At 38.2% G+C, this 19286-nt stretch overlaps 1 protein-coding gene across 1 annotated transcript in view; it reads right to left on the reverse strand.

Annotated features, from left to right (window-relative positions):
* Positions 1-16389, reverse strand: part of LOC128694731 (probable cytochrome P450 CYP44) — a gene marked incomplete at its 5' end in the record, with an annotated part of 79898 nt that extends 63509 nt beyond the window's left edge. The window contains 1 exon segment of the mRNA XM_070084986.1: positions 16223-16389. Coding sequence (XP_069941087.1) covers positions 16223-16389 — 167 coding nt within the window.
* Positions 16390-19286: the final 2897 nt, after the last annotated feature.

Raw genomic sequence — 19286 nt, forward strand, 5'->3', positions numbered from 1 at the left:
CAGTTGGTATATCCAGTGGTGTATTTCCCATCAGGTCAGTGGACTTGTTGATAGGGAATGATATCCTTCATGCTGGTATATGTAAGGAACCACTTGTGATTGATAATAACACTGATGATAATTATGCCATTGAAGCTTGTAGAGAGAAACCTATTTTATTTCCTCTCAGCTCAATTACTAGAGCTATGTCAAAGATTCAACAACCATCCTTGTCTCCTGTTGTGTTAGTGGATGACAATGATTTGGGCTTGAATATGTTGTTTAGTGATGCTCTGTGCCCAGGGTCATTAACACCAACTCCCCACTGGTCATCAACCTAGTCAGAACACTACTGACATTAAATTTCTAACTCATGATGATTTAATCAAGGATCAGTTTGTTGATCAGTCACTGGAAAGACTGAGAGATATAGCAGTTACTGAGAGTGAAGCAAAGGATCTCGATAATTGTTACTATTATAGTAACGGTGTACTGATGGAGAAAAATACATGTAAGTTGTCAGCTGATAGTGTTTCCACCATAGTCAAGCATCTCGTAGTGTTACCAGTTACATTTCGTGAACAAGTCATTGATTTTGCTCACAATAGTCCCATTGGAGGACATTTGGGTGTCGAGAAGACACTCGGTAAACTGGCAAAACATTTTACTTGGCCTAAAATGAAGGAAACAGTAGCTGATCATGTGCGACGTTGCCACGTGTGTCAAGTGACAGGCAAGCCAGCACACACACCTCCACCTACACCTTTCACTGTGTTCATTAGTAGCAAAGCTCAGTTCATCTGGACTAGTGATTGTTCAGACTCGTTCAAAAGGTTGAAGCATCTGCTTTCCTCTGCTCCAGTGTTGAGTCCTAATTTCTATCTTCCTTTTTTTACATATAGAGGCGAGTGATTATGCAGTGGGTGTTGTGCTACTCCAACAGTCAACATCCACTGACATTCTCTATCCTATATGTTACTATTCATCTAAACTTAAACGACACCAGAAAAATTATGCCACTATTGAGAAAGAGGCTCTAGCTCTTGTGGTGTCCTTGGAACATTTTGACGTGTATTTGGGCACTTCCCCATTTAAAATTAACGTTTTTTCAGACCACAATCCACTCACTTATATTAACACTATGAAAAGTAAAAATGCTAGGATCATGAGGTGGGCCCTCAGAATCCAACCTTATTCTATTAGTATAAAACACATAAGTGGTCATTATAATGTAATTGCTGACGCTCTGTCACGTCCTTAATAATTATCAGTTACATTAAATTAACCCTTTGACTGTTTCCGACGTATAAATACGTCTTACGAGCCAATGTTTCTGACGTATTTATACGCACAAATTCTAGCGGCTTCAAATCGCGCGCCAAAGGCCTGGTAGGCCTACACGGGAGAGAATGGGTCTCAGTGGTCGGTGTGCACCCTGTGAAAAAAATCTCGGACCTAGCGGTGCATTGTGGGAACGCCATGTTGTCAGTCCATTTTCACCATGCCTCTCGGTAAGAAGTTCCTCACTCCTCGGCGGATTGGAGGTCTTTTGTTCCCAAGTGATAGCTCTAACAGCGATGAAAATGTCAGTGACAGTGAATTCAAGGGTTTTCAAGTGAGTGTTACCGAAAAAAGTGCCCAGGATAACGTAAATAGTGACGAAAACCCAGATGACCCACAACCTTCGACCTCTGGTGCTGTGCCGGCTTGTTCACATTCACCTTCGCCTGTACCAGGACGAAAGAGGAAACTATTTGGTCGTGTACAACACCCTGATGATAGCAGTGATAGTGATAGTGATAGTAATAGTGATTTCAAGGTCATTGAAAGCAGTTCTAGTGACAGTGAGAGTGAATATTCCCCAGTGAAGCGCCAGTATGTACGACGTAGCATGCGGTCTGGTAGTGTTTCATATGTTGTTCCAAGGGGAAGGAGAAACTCTGGGAGCACATCCCGTGGCCCAACACCACGACCTGATAGTGAAGATGATGATATTGTAACGATGGGTATGAATGGTGACAGTGAGGGAGGAGGCAGTGGTGGTGATAGTGAGGGTGGCACGGCCCATGTGGCACCATCACCGGGCCACGCTACTAGCCACGCGGCTGACTCAGCAGAACAACCAGCCTCACCCTACCCCACACTGCCACAACCTGCACCACCACAACCTGCACAGCCACAACCACAGCCACAACCACGGTACAATATCCAGACCCCACCAGCAGACCGCATCTGGGATTGGCAGGACGGTGACGAGTTTGTTCCCAGTCCCCATGACTTTGATGAAACACAAAGTGGAATAAAGCCATCTTGTCCACTTGGGAACAATGCCAGTGAACTGGACTGCTTTGAGTTATTCTTCGATGAACCCCTGATGGACATCATTGTCAGGGAAACCAACACATACTGTGAATACACCATGGCAAATACAATTCTCTCACCAAAATCACGGCTACACAAGTGGAAGGAGACAACTGTGGCAGAGATGTACCTGTTTTTTGCCACAATAATGCTTATGCCACATGTGTATAAGCACACTGTCACCACATACTGGACAACAGATCGCCTGATTTCAACTCCAGGTTTTAGTGACATTATAGGTGTCAATCGTTTCCTGATACTGTTGCGTATGTTACACTTTTCAGACAAAACCAGGCCTGACAGAAGCGACAGGTTATATAAGATAAGAAATGTGTTTATGTACCTGAAACAAAAGTGCTGCATGTATTTTTATCCCTTCAGGAAGCTTGTTATTGATGAGTCCTTGATTTTATTCAAAGGAAGACTCTCATTCAAGCAATATATACCAAGCAAGAGGAAACGCTTTGGTATAAAGCTATTTGTACTGTGTGATTGCAGAAGTGGTCTTGTTTTAGATATTATTGTGTACACTGGCAGTAATACTTTGAGAGATACCATGAAGTTATTGGGTATCTCTGGTGATGTGGTTCGAACAATGATGGAACCATATCTTGGTAAGGGGCATATGTTATTTACTGATAACTGGTACACAAGCCCCTTACTCAGTGATTTCTTGCGAGTGAACTTGACAGACGTGTGTGGCACAGTGCGTGGTAATCGCAAACATATGCCAAGGTTCGACGCTGGCACTCGCAGAGGTGAGGTGCAAGCCTTTGCTGCCAATGACATCATGGCATTTCGGTGGCATGACAAACGTGATGTCACATTGTTGACATCAGTTCACACAAACGAAATGGTACCCAGTGGCAGGGACAACAGAGAGACCAATGAACCCATTCTAAAGCCTGCAGCTGTCATGGACTACAACCTCAATATGCGCTTAGTGGACAAATGTGACATGCAGATTGGGTTTGCAGACTGTGTACGCAAGAGTTATAAGTGGTATATCAAACTTTTTTTCCATCTTGTTGATATCTCTATGCTAAATGCTTATAACATATACAAGTTGAAGACCAACAAAACACCAAAATATGGTGAATTTTGCCTGTCAGTAATCAGACAAATAATTGCAAAGTACAAAGGAGCAACTCCTGCAATAGACCAGCGCCCACAGACGTCATCTCGTTTGAGGCCTGGTGATCACTACCCCATACAACTGCCTCCTACTACTGCCAAGAAAAATGCTCAGAAGAGGTGTTATGTATGTATGCATACCACAAAACGCCCACAAACACGCAGAGACACTCGTTTTATGTGTGAGGAGTGTGAAGTGCCCCTCTGCATATACCCATGTTTCAAAGAGTTCCACAAGCTGCAGCAGTTCTAGGAACGTGGTTAGTGACTGTACATATGTATATATATTATGGAACAATAGTAATAAACATTGTTTTGTATTGTTTGTTTGTGTAAACAAAGTGTATACACAAACTAATAGTGATAAAGTTTGTTCTGTTATTGTGTTGTAAATAATGAGTGTATATTTGAACAATGCACCTTACATTGGTCTCACAGGCCACATAAGTTACCTGGAAAAGAAAAAATATTGAAAAATGCAAGAAACCTTTGAATTAGAGTAAATAAAAGAATACCGGGCGGGCGGCAGTCGCCGCTGTTGCCATACGCACGTCGATTTCTGCAAACTTTGCGGCTCTATATCTCGGTAAGTACTGATGGCAAAAATTTTTTTTTAGGCTTAAAACACTAGTAAAAATATTCCTAACATTTTCATAAGAAAAAATAATTTTTTTTTTTTTCGAATATTTGGCGACATAGAATGACAGTTTCAGACAGGGCCCTGAAACAGTCAAAGGGTTAACGTAATTTTATGCCCAAATACCTTTTGTTACTTGCTATGTCAAATTCAGTACAGTAACTTAATCCCTCCAGCCCATATTAACTATGTATACTCATGTCTAATTATTATATTTATATATTCACAGTAGTGATGTGTATGAGGAGGAGACATAAGCTGAGTGATGAGTGGGTAGTGTCGTGTGGGCGATGTTACTGCTTGGCGGAACACTGTCCTGCCGCAGACCCCCCCCCCTCACTACACACCTTAAGCTGTTTCATACTCAGATGTCCTTACTGCATAGCATTCCACAACCACTACTTAAGAGTGGAATGCTGTCTCCTGTCTATAGCACAAGACTATTATGCTTGTCTACGCTATCCTGTCTCTACACTGATGTACATAACCACGAGTATGCAGAGATACAATACTGTGTACTGCCCTAGTACTAGGGGCATATCCTAGTGACAGATGCTGTGAAATTATAGAGGTGCTTGGCACAAGGGTGACTCTGATTAATGTTTATATTATATTGTTAGTAATGTAACCTGAGTAATCAGTAATGTGAAAGACATTAATGTAAATCCTAGTGCGACCGTTTGTCGTGTTGGGGGGGGGGTGTTGCAACCCCTGAATGGGTTGCAATGATTAATAAGTATATATATATAATTATTACCTTTTCATATAATTTTATATTGCTTATATTTGCGATAATAGCTAGATTGTAAATGTACTGCTTTATATTGTTATTTGACTTAGCTTCCTTTGGTTAGGTAGGATGTAACATATTATGTGCTCAGTTCAAGTCTTGATTGTCTAACTACTGTAATTATCGCTCTTTGCTCGTTATTCTGCCGGCTTCTGTTGCTGGGCAGTACTGTCCACGGAGCTATCACGTGATCGAGGGGGGGGGGTCCTCACCTCGCCTGAAGTATTCAGTCTGGTCTAGACTCGCTGGGTGGTTGGACGTATTCCAGACAAAGAGCCTAAATCTCCCTTATAGGCCCTTGTTGGAAGATCGTCTCTTGTCTCATTATTGTTAGTTCTGGAGACTGTTCACAGAACACTGTATAGACTTAGTGATTTTCGACGTTGTACTGAGGTTGTGTGTCTCAAAGACACTCTGAACAACTCAGGTCCTGAGCTGTAGCTTCTGATCTAACTTGTACTGGTATCTGTGTATTATAACAGTCAGGGATTTTCTTAGGGTGAACTTAGATTCAGTAATATGGGAGTTTTGTGACTTTTGTGGAGGATCTGATGATGGTCCCTACTTAGTGTCGTTATATTATCTCCTTGTTCCTGATTCTGTGTCGCAGTCGCTTGTTATATTACTATTGGGCTTAGCATTCTTTTTATTGTTCAAGCAGACTGTTCTGATTGCCAGTTGGTCGAGAAGTTAGTTTATATGATGACTTTGTCAGTCACTTGTTTAAGTCTAGTCGAGTCGTGAGACATAGTGAACTACTTAGAGCATTTACACACATACACACTTACTTGTACATATTTGTAATATCTTATTAAATGTTTATGTACCAGACGGTACTTAAGAATTATAAATGTGGTATGTGCTTTCAGCACAATAATACTGTAAACGAGAGAAGTGATATTATTTTGATTACTGTGATTAATTTAATTTAATTTAATTTGATAATATACCTCTAGACTTAATAAATTTATTAAATTTTAATTTCTCTAGTTAGTAGCCTACCAGTTGCAATCCTGAAGCACTATTGAATCATACAGAATTCTAATGGATAATTGGACAAGGATACTGACTAATTGTTACGAAAACCCAGTAACAGGCTGGATGCTAGAAGGGCAGTCCTTTCTAGTATTCACTGGAGATCTCTAAGCTTTTAGAATCGCATTTTTTGTAACAAGCACAAATGATGCTATTATACAAATGCTTGACCTAATATACACAGCCATCAATGAAAATGAATATCCCCTGGGGCTCTTTATCGACCTAAGAAAAGCGTTTGACACAGTTGATCACAATCTCTTGCACCTCAAACCGAATCATTACGGCATAAGAGGACATTCTCTTGACTACCTAAAATCCCATCTTAACGACAGACACCAGTATGTACATGCAAATGGAGTCAACTCCGCTATCCAACCTGTAGCTGTAGGAGTACCCAAGGTAATGTCCTAGGCCCACTCCTCTTTCTCATCTACATCAATGATCTCCCCAATGCATCCCACCTTCTTACACCAGTTCTATTCGCAGATGACACTACATATGTTTACTCCCATTCAGACCCAGCTGTGCTTGGCAACATTGTAAACAATGAACTGCTAAAGATATATACTTGGATGATGACCAACAAACTCACTCTGAACACAGACAAAACATACTTCATGCTGTTTGGCAACAGAGCCTCAAATATTCAGACAAAATATACTTCATGCTGTTTGGCAACAGAGCCTCAAATATTCAACTCAACATACTGTTAAATGGTTCCCCTATATCAAGACACATGGAGGGCAAATTTCTAGGTCTTCTTCTTGACTGTAATCTTAAATTTCAGTCCCATACCCATCACATAGCCAAGAAAATTTCCAAATCAGTAGTAACCCTTTCCAAGATACACTACTATGTACCACAGATGACTCTCCTTACCCTGTACCACTCTCTAATCTATCCTTACCTCACCTATGGTATTTGTGCCAGGGGCTCAACCACTGCCAACCACCTTAGACCCTTAATAATCCAACAAAGAGCTGCTGTGCGGGTGATAACCAGCTCCTGTGCTAGATAGCACACCCCACCACTTTTCAAAAGACTCAACTTGCTAAATATATAAGACATACACTCTTATTATTGTGCCTACTACACATACAGACTTCACTGTAAACCCTCCCCTAAAACTACTCCTCGATAGTTACAACAGAATGTACAGTCACAATACAAGGCATAAGGCACTTTTCAACATCCCTCGAGTAAGTCTCTCACTATGCAAGAATGTTATGCACATAAAAGGCCTGAAGATCTGGAACTCACTACCGGAACAGGTCAAGGATCCCCAGACAGCTTATAAATTTACCACTCTGCTGAAATATCATCTTATCTCACAATATTAACCAAATCAACCAAACATCTACTGACTAGTTTTATCATGTGACCACCTGGCTTTTAATTCTGCCATTCCATAAAATATTACCACCTGCACCATTCCTTGTAAATTAGATTTTGTACTAAGTATACATAAGATTTATTAACCCTTTCAGGGTCCAAGGCCCAAATCTGGAGTCACGCACCAGTGTCCAAGAATTTTCAAAAAAAAAATTTGTTATTTTTTCTTATGAAATCGTAGAGAATCTTTTTGTGAAGGTAATAAAACAAAAAGTACGAAATTTGGTGGAAAACTGACGAAATTATGCTCTCGCGAATTTTGATGTGTCAGCGATATTTACGAATCGGCGATTTTGCCGACTTTGACTCCCATTTTAGGCCAATTACATTATTCCTATCAACCAAATTCTTAGCTATTTCACTAGTATTACTTCTATTCTATCGATTGAGCACAAGAAATCGCCAAGTCAACTGTTTCAACTACAAAATAAAGTGATCGGAAATTGTTAATTTGGCCAATTTAACACAAAGTTCAAAATATTCCAATTTCAAAATAGGGTCCAGAATGAACAATGTAGGCATTCCTGGCACTAAACTAACATTTCCTCTGTTCATTAGTTATGTTTTGAGGCTTTACAAATAAATTCCATTTTGATTTTTTATTCACATAATGAATTTTTATTCACACCAAAAAATAGAAGATTTACTGTTATGCAATACTGTAATAATTGTATAAATATCATCACCATATTTGTGAATGTATATTAGACCCACCAGCTGGTGTGTATTAGACGTGTGAGGTCGTTTGTTTACTCTTGAATATCGGCAAAAATTTAACATTTCTGCTACTTTGAGCTCAGTTTCAAGCCATTTCCAGTGCTAAAACCAATCAAAATCATCGCTATTTCTGTAATATGTCTTCCATTCTATCAAATGAGACCAAGAAATCGCAAATACAACTATAAAAAACATACGAAAAAACACTGCAAAGTTGCTGTTTTAATCGAAAAATCATGATTTCATTTTTTTTTTCTGATTATACACAGTGTGCTGCAGGATCTGTTTTACGTGGTGCACACATACCACATAGATGTATTCTCTCATATCTAGGCCCAAATGTACCACTCACAGTTTATCAGAGTGAGCTGAGCTCATGGCGTAGATCTACGGTTTGGACCCTGAACGTAAAGCCGTAGATCTACGGGACGGACCCTGAAAGGGTTAAGTCCAAGTAAGATTGTAAAACAGCTAACCACTATGCCATGTTTAGTTTTAAGTATAATTACTATGTACTATTATCTTATCCAGTTTTAATTAGTTACTTTGTATTAGGATTAGTTTGCCTGAAATGCCTGTGCATGGTAATGGCTATCTTTGTACTTAGCAAATCAAAATTGTAATTGCACATTGTAATCTTTACAAAGAAATAAACTTATTATTATTATTATTTAAGGTTGGTTTTAAATGACTCATCCACTGCAATGACACTGAATAAGTTATTTTTGTAATGGGTGTCTAGAAATGTGCTGAGTATCATGTTGTAGTCAGTGGTGTAACTCTGGAACCTAGTTAACACTGATACTTCAAGAGCTGATAGTGTGCTACTCAAGCCTGAGAATCCTGTATCACTCAAGGGGCCTAAACATGTTTATTTAGATTTTAGTAAGGCTTTTGATAGAGTACCGCACCAGAGACTGTTAAAAAAAGTGGCAGCTCGTGGCATTGGGGGAAAAGTGCTGTCATGGATCGAGTCATGGCTCACTAATAGAGGGCAGAGAGTATGCTTAAATGGGGTTAAATCCGAGTGGGGATCTGTAACAAGTGGCGTACCACAGGGATCAGTTTTAGGCCCGTTGTTGTTTATAATATATATCAATGACCTTGATGAGGGTATTACTAGTGATATGAGCAAATTCGCCGATGACACAAAGATAGGTAGGATAACTGATTCAAACGTAGATGTTAGGGAACTTCAGGAGGATTTAGACAAACTCTATTCTTGGTCAGAAAAGTGGCAGATGCAGTTCAATGTAGATAAATGCAAAGTTCTGAAGCCCGGGAGTGTCCATAACCCTAGCACTTATAAGTTAAATAATGTAGAACTTAGCCATACAGATTGCAAAAAGGACTTGGGGGTTATGGTAAGCAGCAACCTTAAACCAAGACAGCAATGCCTAAGCATACGTAATAAGGCAAATAGATTATTGGGATTTATATCAAGAAGTGTAAGCAACAGAAGTCCAGAGGTTATACTGCAGCTTTATACATCATTAGTAAGGTCTCACCTAGATTATGCAGCTCAGTTCAGGTCTCCATATTACAGAATGGACATAAATTCATTAGAAAACATTCAGCGTAGAATGACTAAATTAATACATTGCATTAGAAATCTTCCTTATGAAGAAAGATTGAAGACTCTTAAATTACATTCACTTGTTAGACGAAGAATGAGGGGAGACCTGATTGAAGTGCATAAGTGGAAGATGGGTATTAATAAAGGGGATATTAATAAGGTCTTGAGGATATCTCTCCAAGAGAGAACCCGCAGTAATGGATTTAAATTAGACAAATTTAGATTTAGAAAGGATATAGGAAAGTATTGGTTTGGAAATAGGGTAGTTGACGAGTGGAACAGTCTACCTAGTTGGGTTATTGAGGCTAGGACTCTGGGTAGTTTCAAATTTAGGTTGGATAAATATATGAGTGAGAGGGGTTGGATTTAAGTGGGACTTGCAAATGAGTGGATAGAGTTGGAAATATAAACACATATGCAGTATAATGTGATCCTTTATTGACAACGTTTCTCCCACACAATGGGCTTTTTCAAGTCACAAACAAATCTACCTGGGGTGGAAGGTACGCAAGTATTTATAGTTGGGTTCAGAATGTTGAGGTCAGGTGGAGAATGCTGCATCTGATTCAACATTCTGAACCTGACTATAAATATTCGCGTACCTTCCACCCCAGGTAGATCTGTTTGTGACTTGAAAAAGCCCATTGTGTTGGTGAAACGTTGTCAATAAAGGATCACATCATACTGCATATGTGTTTATATTTCCATTGTGTCGGTATTTTATACCATTTATTTCCACAGTGGATAGAGTTATCAGAGCTTATTTCTTGGGTAGCATTGAAAACTGGGTTGGGCAAATGTTTGTTAGTGGGATGGACTGTAAAGGACTTGCCTAGTATGGGCCAACAGGCCTGCTGCAGTGATCCTCCTTTCTTATGTTCTAAAATTTTTGTTTTGTTTTGGTCCAACTTCAATGAAATTTTATACTGTGATTTAACCAGCTCTTTGCAACCTACACAGTGTGTTTGTATTGACTCATGTTGCAAAATTGCAAGATATTGCAGAATTGTATATCTCATGAAAACCCTCCCTGCCCTACAAAATTGGTAAGATATACAATGTTCTAGTGAACATCAGATGAAAGATAAAGAGCTAGATAATCTTAATTTCAGTTTTTTGTGAGAAATGTCAATAGATTGCATTATAAAAAATGTTGAAATTTGTGTTTTTTTTTTTTTAAGGAGCTTTTTGGGAGAATAAAATTTAATAAAAACAAAATGGTAAAACATATTGCAAATCCACCCTGAAATTGAATAGAACCATTATTCCTCAATAATGTGTGAAAAAACCATGACACTCCTATTATTACTCTTCACAAAAACTGAAAGCAAATGTCAATAACTTACTACTGAGTTATTCATATTTTTGTTTTCTATAAAACTCTATGGATACGGCGTGCCAAATCTGAGCGTGTTGCAAACCCCTTTCCTGTTGACAGCTCTCAGGCTACTGAGTCACAACACTCTGCACTCTTCACTTTAGTCCTCACAGAAGTTGCCATGTTGAGCATTCAGAATGAAACAATCATAATCGCAATTTTTAGAGTAAAAACAAAAAAACACTAATTACCAACATGTCCTCTTGATGACAGCAAAAACAAAAAAATTAAATTTTTGGAAAAAAACATACTTAGAAATATGATAGAAACAAGCTGATTGCATCAACATGTTGCCAGAATTATGCACTACTTTTTGCTAAGAAAACATTGCTTTCCATAATTTTTTAGTTTCAATTATGTTGGTCTTCACAAAAACCGAGCGAGCCCCTCAAAGCTTCGTTAATGAAAAGTTTAAAAAAATTGTACCTGAGGCAGAATTTCTGAGAGGAGACAATTTCTTTCACTATGACATACAGTTATTTTATGAAATATTTCAACAAAAAATACTAAACAATGGGATTTCACTTCTTTCCATCAAATGATGCAATAGTTTTTTTTTTTTCTTTCAGATGCAGTCTAACATTAAGTAAGTGCTATTCCCACAAGCAAGTACATTTTAACCCTTTCAGGGTCCGTGCCGTAGATCTACGGCTTTACATTGAGGATCCAAACCGTAGATCTACGCCATGAGCTCAGCTCACTCTGATAAGCAGTGAGTGGTAAATTTGGGCCTAGATATGAGAGAATACATCTATGTGGTATGTGTGCACCACATAAAACAAATCCTTCAGCACACAGTGTATAATGAGAGAAAAAACCGAGACCATGATTTTCGATTAAAACAGTGACTTTGCAGTGTTTTTTTGTATGTTTTTTATAATTGTATTTGTGATTTCTTGGTCTCATTTGATAGAATGGAAGACATATTACAGAAATGGAGATGATTTTGATTGGTTTTAGCACTGGAAATGGCTTGAAACTGAGCTCAAAGCAGCAGAAATGTTAAATTTTTGCCGATGTTTAAGAGTAAACAAACGACCTCACACGTCTAATACACGCCAGCTGGTGGGTCTAATATGCATTCACAAATATGGTGATGATATTTATACAATTATTACAGTATTGCATAACAGTATATCTTCTATTTTTTGGTTTGAATAAAAATTCATTATGTGTTAAATTGGCCAAATTACCAATTTCCGATCACTTTATTTTGTAGTTGAAACAGTTGACTTGGTGATTTCTTGTGCTCAATCGATAGAAGTAATAATAGTGAAATAGCTAAGAATTTGGTCGACTGGAATAATGTAATTGGCCTAAAATGGGAGTCAAAGTCGGCAAAATCGCTGATTCGTAAATATCGCTGACACATCAAAATTCGCGAGAGCATAATTTCGCCACTTTTCCATCAAATTTCGTACTGTTTTGTTTTATTACCTTCAGAAAAAGATTCTCTACCATTTCATAAGAAAAAATAACAAATTTTTTTTTTTTTAAATTCTTGGACCCTGGTGCGCACTTTGAAATTTGGCCTCTGGACCCTGAAAGAGTTAAATTGGCTTCTGCTCTGATAGTCCATGTTGTTCACTAAAAGCCTCTAGTCTACTGCAGGCTACAGGATCAGGACCAAGGTGGCATAATCTGTGCCTTTAATCAGGTATGTTGTTTTATTATTCTCTGCTTCAGAATAGTCATGAATGACCAGTTGAAGTGTATATGTATCCTGTCTATTCAATTCCTTTGACAAAATTAGCACTATCATCCGTGCTATCAAATGAATGGTAGAAGCTGGTATGTTGAATTCATTCACTGTTTCTTGAATAATCTCCATGATATGTGCTGCTGTGAGAGATCCAGGTAATGGCATCAACTCAAGGATATTAGTTTTCTGAACAGTCTTTGCTGAGGTAATGTCCAGTCAAACTTATAAAGATGTGTGTACAGAGTGTATAGAGAACCTTTACTGCACATATAAGTTCTATCAAACACTTTAACTACTGGGAATGCTTGGAAGCACTCGACTTGTACTCACTGGAATGCAGGCGAGAGAGATGTATCATAATCTACACTTGGAAAATCCTAGAAGGAATGGTCCCAAATCTGCACACAGAAATCACTCCCTATGAAAGTAAAAGACTGGGCAGGCAGTGCAAAGTACCCCCAATGAAAAGTAGGGGCACCATTAGTACACTAAGAGAAAACACCATAAGTGTCCAGGGCCCAAGACTGTTCAACAGCTTCTCACCATGCATAAGGAGAATTACGAATAGGCTCCTGGTTGCCTTCAAGAGGGAGCTGGACAGATATTTATTAACCCTTTCAGGGTTTCCGGCGTACTAGTATGGCTTACGCACCAGGGTTATTGACGTACTAGTACGCCTAAATTCTAGCGCCTTCAAATCTACCAAGAGAAAGCTGGTAGACCTACATATGAAAGAATGGGTCTATGTGGTCAGTGTGTACAGTATAAAAAAAATCCTGCAGCACACAGTGCATACTGAGAAAAAAAAACTTTGACCGTGTTTTTTATTTAAAACAGCGACTTTGCACTGTATTTTCGCATGGTATTTATGGCTGTATTCTAGTTTTCCTGGTCTCATTTTATAGAATGGAAGACATATTACAGAAATTGGGATGATTTTGATTGGTTTCATAATGAAAAGTCCCTTGAAATTGAGCTCAAAGTAGCAGAAATGTTCGATTTTTGCCAAAGTTCGAAAGTAAACAAATCTTGCCGCGCATCCAATACAAGTCAACTGGTGAGTCTAATATTCTTTTACAAGTGAGCTGATATTACTTATACCATTTATACACTAATGCAGTAGTCTGCATAACAGTAAATCTTCTATATTTTGTGAGAATAAAAATTCAAAGTGGAAAGCAAAAGAAATGTAAGAGGGGCCTGGGGACATGACTAATGAACAGAGAAAATGTTATTTTAGTGCCAGGAATGTCTGTCTTGTTTATTCTGGACCCTATTTGGAAATTGGCATCTTTTGAAATTTGTGTGAAATTGGCAAAATTGCTAATTTCTGACCACTTTATTGGATAGTTGAAATAGGTAAATGGGTAGTTTCTTGTACTCATTCGATAGAAAAAAATGGAGTTCTAGCGAAATAGCTATGTTTTTTGTCGACTAGTACATTAGAATTGGCCGAAAATAGGGCTCAAAATGGGTGAAATCACTGATGCGTAAACATCGCCGAGACCCCTAACTTCGTGAGAGCATAATTCCGTAAGTTTTCCATCAAATTTCATACTTTTGGCGTCATTATGATTGGGAAAAGATTCTCTATCTTTTCATAAGAAACAATAATTTTTTGTTTTCCAAAAAATTTTTGACCCCGAGAACAAGTTTAGGAGAGGGCCTCTCGACCCTGAAAGGGTTAAAGTCGGTGTGCGGCATCAGCTGTGCGGCCAGCAGTAACAGCCTGGCTGATGAGGCCCTGATCCACCAGGAGGCCTAGTCATGGACCAGGCTGTGGGGGTGTTGATCCCTGGAATACCCTCCAGATAAACTCCAGGTGTGTACTGTGTGTGAATATATGTATATAAGTAACCTTAACAATAATGAGGTACAGTGAACCCTCGGTTATCAGCAGTAATCTGTTCCAGAAGGTTGGCCTAAAACCAAAATGGCCAAAAACCAAAATAATATTTCCCCAAAAGAATTAATGTAAATCCAATTAATCCATTTCAGACACCCATATTAAAAAAAAAATACATTTTTTTAAAGATTAACTATAGTTTTACATACACAAAATAATGAGAACTAAATAAAATTACTAATGAAATGAATAAATGAATATTTAAATCACTTTTACCTTTATTGAAGAGTCTTAGTGGCATATGCAAAACAGCGGGGAGAAGAGAGGAAGGCGAGTTTATTGTTTGGAGACAGGACAAAATGTTTACATATGATGCTATTATCAACTCCATGGCTTATTTATCCATCACAATTCATCTAATATGACATAAACAATATTAATAACGCAAAACATGATATATACTCTAGAATGAATAAAATATGTCATTATGTATGTGAGGAGTAAGTGGTGGTGGTGGTGGTGGTGTTGTTGGGTTTATAAAGGTCACTGAGAGAAGCCGTACATATTAGTGGCAGTGGAGGTGGCAGCAGAAGCCACCAACACTATTCACACAAACAATGCATGTAATTTATAAATAAGAAAGATTTACAATTTATAAATAAGAAATATTTACACTTTATAAATAAGAAATATTTACACTTACTGTACCTTGGAGGAGATGCTGTCATTGGTTTAGGGAGCTAGGTGCCCACAGAGGGCACCTAGCTCCTTTGCAGTGCTCCTCTTTCTTAGTATTTGACTGGCTCCTCCTCCTCCTTCGTACTACCTTCCCCACTACTACTACTACCTTCTACCTCCACTACTACTATTACTACTACCACCTCCTGCCTATATTTACCCCTCACTCTCTCCTTTTCATTAGTGTGACTTTGTCGTAAGCTCCTCTCTTCTATGTGCGAGTTATTTATGTAAGAAATATTTACACTTACTGTACCTTGGAGATGCTGGCATTGGTTTAGAGTGGTGGAAGATAGGCAGGGCAGCGTATGTTTGTCAGTAGCCCTATATACCTCCAATAACATTGGAGGAGTCAGTTTCATGTTGTCCTTTTTATATCACTTAATAGATTAACTTACTTGCTACACTGTTAATGCTACACTTAAATGCTGGCTGGCGCTATAGCCTTTATCAACTCCTGCTGCTTTAGTACTGTATATATCGTAGAATCACTGAATCACTGAAGAAGGCACATTCTCCCAACTCTCTTCCTCCTCCCCTTTGGTACTTTGCACGAGATTTTTCTTGAATTCTATCATGTTTCTCACCTTCTTTATCAATGGACTGGCACTAGCAGCTTTCTTTGGGCCCATGGTGGCTTATTTAGCAGTCACACAGAATAAACAAGTGCAAAAGCAATGAATTATTACAAAATGTTTCCTATGGCCTTGCAAGATAATGTTCACTCACCGAGAAACAAAGCGACACTGCCTCAGAATGTGTGTGGGAGGCTTTGTGTGTGCACGGCACTCGGACAGGTACTGTACCACCAATGAGAACGGAGGAAAGTAATGAAAACTGAGCCAATATTTTTTCATGAAAACAGAGCCAAATGAAAAGGGAGGGTCCACTGTACTAATAACAAGCTGAATAAGAGAAACTATATGAAACTTACCTAAATACTTCCTTAACAAATGCTTTAAGGTAATGCAATTTGTTGATGATTTGCACAGTTATTGGAGCATCTGGGTCCACGTGACTTTTAATTTGATCATAGAGTCGTTCTTGAATGCATGGATTCAGTGCTAAACAATGAAGATTGCCAAGAAGTGTTGGACCAGTCTGAAAAAAAAAAAAATGATTTTCAGCACAAAACATGTAATGTTTTATTATTTCGCAATAATATGTACAACCCATCCTAAGCAGTAGGTTGGTAGACAGCAAACGCCCAAGGAGGTACTACCATCTTGCCAAGTGAGCGTAAAACGTAAGCCTGTAACTGTTTCACATGATGGTAGGATTGCTGGTGTCTTTCTTCTCTCTCATAAGCCTGTAAGATTTCAGGTAGGTCTTGCTACTTCTACTAACATTAAGGTCATAATACACACACATGTACAAGCACACATATACAGACCCTTCTGGGTTTTCCTCTATTTTTCTTACTAGTTCTTGTTCTTGTTCATTTCCACTTCTCTCCATGGGGAAGTGTAACAGAATTCTTCCTCTGTAAGCCATGTGTGTCAAAAAATTGACTAAAATGCCAGGAGCAAAGGGGTAACCCCTTCTCCTGTATATATTACTAAATGTAAAAGGAGAAACTTTTGTTTTTCTTTTTGGGTCACCCCACCTTGGTGGGATATGGCCAGTGCGTTGAATGAAAATATATGAATACAGTAGACCATCATTTAGTACGGTAATTACGTTCCTGAAAATTCCGTGTTATGTAAAATCGTGTTAGATGAACTGAAGAACTTATGGAAAACTAGGGTTACATTCCTGGGAGCTCCCAAAAGCCAAACGACTTTTTTTTAGGCCTCCACATCCTAATAAAATAAAAGTGAGTATGTAGTTTTAGTTCATTGTTGTGATGTATTATGCTGTTTTTACTGCTTAAGACTACAAATGTAACAGAAATAATAGTATTTCTTACCTTAAATTATGGGTGCTGGTGTTTGTGGATGATTGTGAAGAGAGTGGAGAGTTATGTTGTGGCCCTACTGGGCTGAGGTGGATGGTAGAGATTCTGGTACTGAAGTCAATGGTTGTACTGGAGTGTCTAACTTCAAGTCATTCAGTCAGTCAGTCAAGTCATTCGGTAAGTCAGTCAAGTCATTCAGTAAGTCAGTCAAGTCATTCAGTCAGTCGGTCAAGTCATTCGGTAAGTCAGTCAAGTCATTCAGTAAGTCAGTCAAGTTGTTCAGTAAGTCAGTCAAGTCACTCAGTAAGTTATTCAAGTCACTCAGTAAGTTAGTCAAGTTACTCAGTAAATCAGTCAAGCCACTCAATAAGTCACTAAGTAAGTCATTCAGTCAGCCAGCCATTCAGTAAGTCAGTTACACAAACTCATGTTTACCTCTTTTTCTGTGTACAAAGTAACACTTCATTAAGGCTACAGGTTATCTTTTGTCTAATATCTTTGTTAATTCTAAGACGTAAGTGCTTATACCTCTTCGTGCCACTTTCAGCAACACTGGTATGGCTACTGAGTGTCATGATTGCTTGGCAGATACAAGATATACTAATTAAAATATCATAACACAATTCACAAACATAGCTGCCTTGTAGCAGAGAAAGACTGGACTGGACACGTATGAACCATGAATGTTGGGATGGTGGGGTGGTGTCGGGAGTGGTAGGGGATAGGAGGGCTCCCCGGCTGCTCCACAACAAGTTGGCAAAAATTTTTTTTCCTTCCCACAAACTGAACCGTGTTAAATTAATTATACAACGTGTTACATAAAATTGTGCCGCAATTCTTCAATCATGGAATACTCAAATCGTGCCAAATAAACTCATGCTAAATGACAGTCTACTGTGTGTGTGTATATATATATATATATATATATATATATATATATATATATATATATATATATATATATATATATATATATATATATATATATATACACTTGTTTCATAAAAAGCAGTTTTGACAATAATATGAATATTTTCTTTGGTTTATATAAATTAGATACATTTATAATTAATAGAATTTGGGAAGAATTTAATAATACACTGGACAAATAATTTTTAAATTTTCTTGGGTAGAATAGTTTGTGGGGTGAGTTGTGCAAAGGACCTATCCAAGTTGGGTCGGCGCACGTCAGGTGTTTAACCGTTGTGGGATCTGATAGTGAGGTGCTGGCCAGACCCCTTATATAGCTTCCTTGGATGCTTTACTTTCATAGTTCCTTGATAATGTGAGTAGTCACGAAAGCACTTGGAATTTCTCTATTCTTTCAGAGTGGTTGTTTTGCATGCATATATATATATATATATATATATATATATATATATATATATATATATATATATATATATATATATATATATATATATATATATATATATATATATATATATATATATATATATATATATATATATATATATATATATATATATATATATATATATATATATACAGTGGACCCCCGCATAACGATCACCTCCCAATGCGACCAATTATGTAAGTGTATTTATGTAAGTGCGTTTGTACGTGTATGTTTGGGGGTCTGAAATGGACTAATCTACTTCACAATATTCCTTATGGGAACAAATTCGGTTAGTACTGGCACCTGAACATACTTCTGGAATGAAAAAATATCGTTAACCGGGGGTCCACTGTACATATATATATACAGTGGTCCCTCAATAATCGTCCAGCCTGAAAGTCGTCCATTTCGGAAATAGTCCCATTATTTCATCTAAACATTGGCTCGCAAATGGTCCATTAACTCGCTAATTGTCCTGCGTCTGGGATGTGTACTCACACTCTGAGCCGCCTGGGCCTGTCTTCCCAGCCAGTGTGCCATTTGTAGATGAATGGTTCAGAGAACCGACATGTTGATAAATTAGACACATGTGCAACTCTTGGGTATCTTTATTGAGGAAACGTTTCGCCACACAGTGGCTTCATCAGTCCATACAAAGGAGAACCTTGAAGAACAGGAGGAGAATGAGGTAATCAGGCCCTCAACCTTGAGTCGATGTGGTCAGTCTATCAATCTTGAATA

The sequence above is a fragment of the Cherax quadricarinatus genome, chromosome 14 (assembly GCF_038502225.1).
Source record: "Cherax quadricarinatus isolate ZL_2023a chromosome 14, ASM3850222v1, whole genome shotgun sequence".
In the NCBI taxonomy this organism is placed as follows: Eukaryota; Metazoa; Arthropoda; class Malacostraca; order Decapoda; family Parastacidae; genus Cherax; species Cherax quadricarinatus.